This window comes from Plectropomus leopardus, unplaced genomic scaffold (assembly GCF_008729295.1).
Source record: "Plectropomus leopardus isolate mb unplaced genomic scaffold, YSFRI_Pleo_2.0 unplaced_scaffold15463, whole genome shotgun sequence".
NCBI lineage: Eukaryota > Metazoa > Chordata > Actinopteri > Perciformes > Serranidae > Plectropomus > Plectropomus leopardus.
The window spans coordinates 1-2,547 of NW_024616571.1; the positions used below are offsets into that span (position 1 = coordinate 1).

A 2,547-nucleotide genomic window follows, 5' to 3' on the forward strand; every position below is an offset into this window, starting at 1 on the left:
TCTAAATGCAAAAAAACTGATGTCGATCCAGGTTTCAAAGTATTAACATCACCTCAACAATCTTAAGTACGAGCTCGGCGACTCGGGTTCTTCCACAGCAATGTGAATTTTGTCTAATGTCAGTTTTACAGAAACTAATTTAGCACTTTCCAAGAACAAATAATAGAGAATAAAGACACCTGGTGGTCAGTTTATTATAAAACAGTCTATGTGGAGAGTAAAAAAGGCAAAAACACTGACCGAAATGTATCCTTGGAACCTGATTTCGTTTTTTTAATTATCTATCTGCATTTATATGCGGATTTCTGCTTCCGGAGATTAGCCAAACTGGTGTCTGGATGCGTCTCAAGTTGCTAATTAAACTGTAAACAATAATCAGAGCATGAAAAAGGAAGTCTTGTCCTAGAAATCACTTTGCGGCCCTGCAACCCCTAAAATACTGGATATTAGATACATCCTAAATCATCAGACCGATAACGAGGTTGCCCTGTAAATTACTTTGTGATAAAATTTCTTGGAACTTGTGAAATTACAGACCTATAAAATCAAGTGTTACCAATTATTTCAACACTGAAAACAGACCACAAAGTTTCTTCAATGAGTAAACTGTTGAAGTGGACCGTTAGTGCACAGATTGAGCTTTTTAAGACACAGGACACCGTCTCCGCGTCCTAAAGGTTAACTCTGTTGAATAACCATCGTCAATCATTGTTGGACACAACCAGCTGGAGTTTGCTCTCTTTAACCCTCACGCCGTCTTTTGGTTTCATAATGCCCGCAGGATGTAAAGCTGTACAGTGCAGTCGGGTCATATCTCACAGTCAACACTGAAAAATGTGTTCTAACATCGAGAACAAAAAGACGACACGACAACGTTTGGCTTGCTGATAAATCCTACACACGGCAGCAGCTGCTGAGTCCACATCAGTGGTTTTTGTCAGTACCTAGAGATCTAGAGATGAGTTCCTGAAAGCGACAGTCAGTTGAGGTGCTTCTCACGGGGACAGTCGCTGGTACACCCAGCCCCCCTCTGCGGCGTGCTGAAACTCCCCCAGCTCAGACTCTCCGTCCTTCGGCCTGGTGAAGACGATGCGGTCGTGCAGTCTGTTGGTTTGACCCTGCCAGAACTCGATGTGGAAAGGCTTCACAATGTAGCCGCCCCTGATAACGAAGAACAGTGAGGAATATTAACGAAAGCTCTTCTGGAGACGGATTAGTTTTCTTGCTCAGAGTTAGATGAGATTTGTGCCACGCTTATTCCTGATCATGAAATGGAGTTCAGGTCTTCACCTTAAAAATGTCACTAAAATTAACAGGCATCACCCAGGAGTAAACTCAAAATGACCAAGAAGAGACAGAAAAAGACAACAATGAAATGCAAAGAGATATAAAAGAAGCAAAAAAGACACAGTATGACTTCAAAGTGATACAAAACAACCAAAAAAACTCAAAAATAACCAAAAAAGACACAAAATAATCTTTAGTGATAAAAAACAACTACCAAGAGATACAAAATATCCTCAAACTGACAGAAAACATCGACCAAGACCACTAAATACCAAAAAAAAATACCAAAAGTATCTTTAAGTGATACAAAACAGCAACCAAGTGACACAAAATAACCTCAAAGTGATATAAAACAAGTGCCAAGAGCCAAAAAAACACACACAAAATGACCCCAAAAAAACCCAAAAAACCCAATGAAACACCACAAAAAAATTACAGACAAGAGACAAAAAAGGCAAAACTTGTCTTTTGCTTTAAGAAGACATATTGAATCTTGCAATAAAAATGTACCAAAGTTTTCAATATTTTCACATTTCTGGAGGTTGATTTAATGTAAAGAATAAAAAGTAAAGCTCACCAGTAGTCAGGCATTGGCACCTCTGTGTCTTTGTATTTCTCCTCCAGTTCTGCATTTTTCTGCCTTAAATACTAAAACAAAAGACACATTAAAGATTGAGCCTTCAGTTTTTAAGTATTCATCTACATAATGCAGTAAAGGTTTGATTCTTACGTCTCTGTTGGGAACCAGAGTGCTTTGTCGGCTCACGACAGCGCCGATCTGGCTGCTTTTTGGCCGTGAGTGGAAATAATCACAGGAGCTCTGGAAGGGGATTCGCTCCACGGCGCCCTCAATACGAATCTGCATATCAGAATGAATAATAATGAACATATTTTTGTGGGAAAATCTAATAAACATTAGACAGGATTTGATGAGCACATGAAAGATGCTGACCTGTCTGTTGAGAGGTTCCCAGTAGAAAACCAGACATGCATATGGATTACTCTCCTGTGGACAAAAATGAGACATTAATACATAAAGGAAAAACTTGACCTGCAAAAGCACTAACACATGAGGTCATAACATTATCAATAATTAATGCAATACATATATTTGAAAAATGTATCCAAACAATACGAAAGAAGATATGAATAGAAATAAAGCAATCTTTTAATTTTATGACATTTAAAACTGATGCACTACAAAATCAGAGAATAATCTGAACGCTACAGAAAGACTGCCAGCTGCCATTAGACTTCTGT

The 2,547-nt window shown here is 38.6% G+C and overlaps 1 protein-coding gene across 1 annotated transcript; it reads right to left on the minus strand.

The window, feature by feature from the left end:
- Positions 1-8: 8 nt before the first annotated feature.
- On the minus strand, positions 9-2,314 carry LOC121964388 (pyridoxine-5'-phosphate oxidase-like). Its single transcript, XM_042514596.1, has 4 exons — positions 2,240-2,314; positions 2,018-2,146; positions 1,865-1,935; positions 9-1,161 (listed from the first exon to the last, which is right to left on the minus strand). Exons 1-4 carry the CDS (start codon positions 2,312-2,314, stop codon positions 996-998), a joined length of 441 nt encoding a protein of 146 aa, XP_042370530.1. The 3' UTR covers positions 9-995.
- Positions 2,315-2,547: the final 233 nt, after the last annotated feature.

Excerpts from the sequence above, each read along its gene's own strand:
- LOC121964388 (XM_042514596.1), bottom strand. The coding sequence starts at position 2,314 with ATGTCTCATTTTTGTCCACAGGAGAGTAATCCATATGCATGTCTGGTT. Across the intron at positions 1,936-2,017 it reads CTCTGGTTCCCAACAGAGAC|TATTTAAGGCAGAAAAATGC; the intron begins GTAAGAATCAAA and ends CTTTTGTTTTAG. Across the intron at positions 1,162-1,864 it reads GTGCCAATGCCTGACTACTG|GGGCGGCTACATTGTGAAGC; the intron begins GTGAGCTTTACT and ends CTTCGTTATCAG.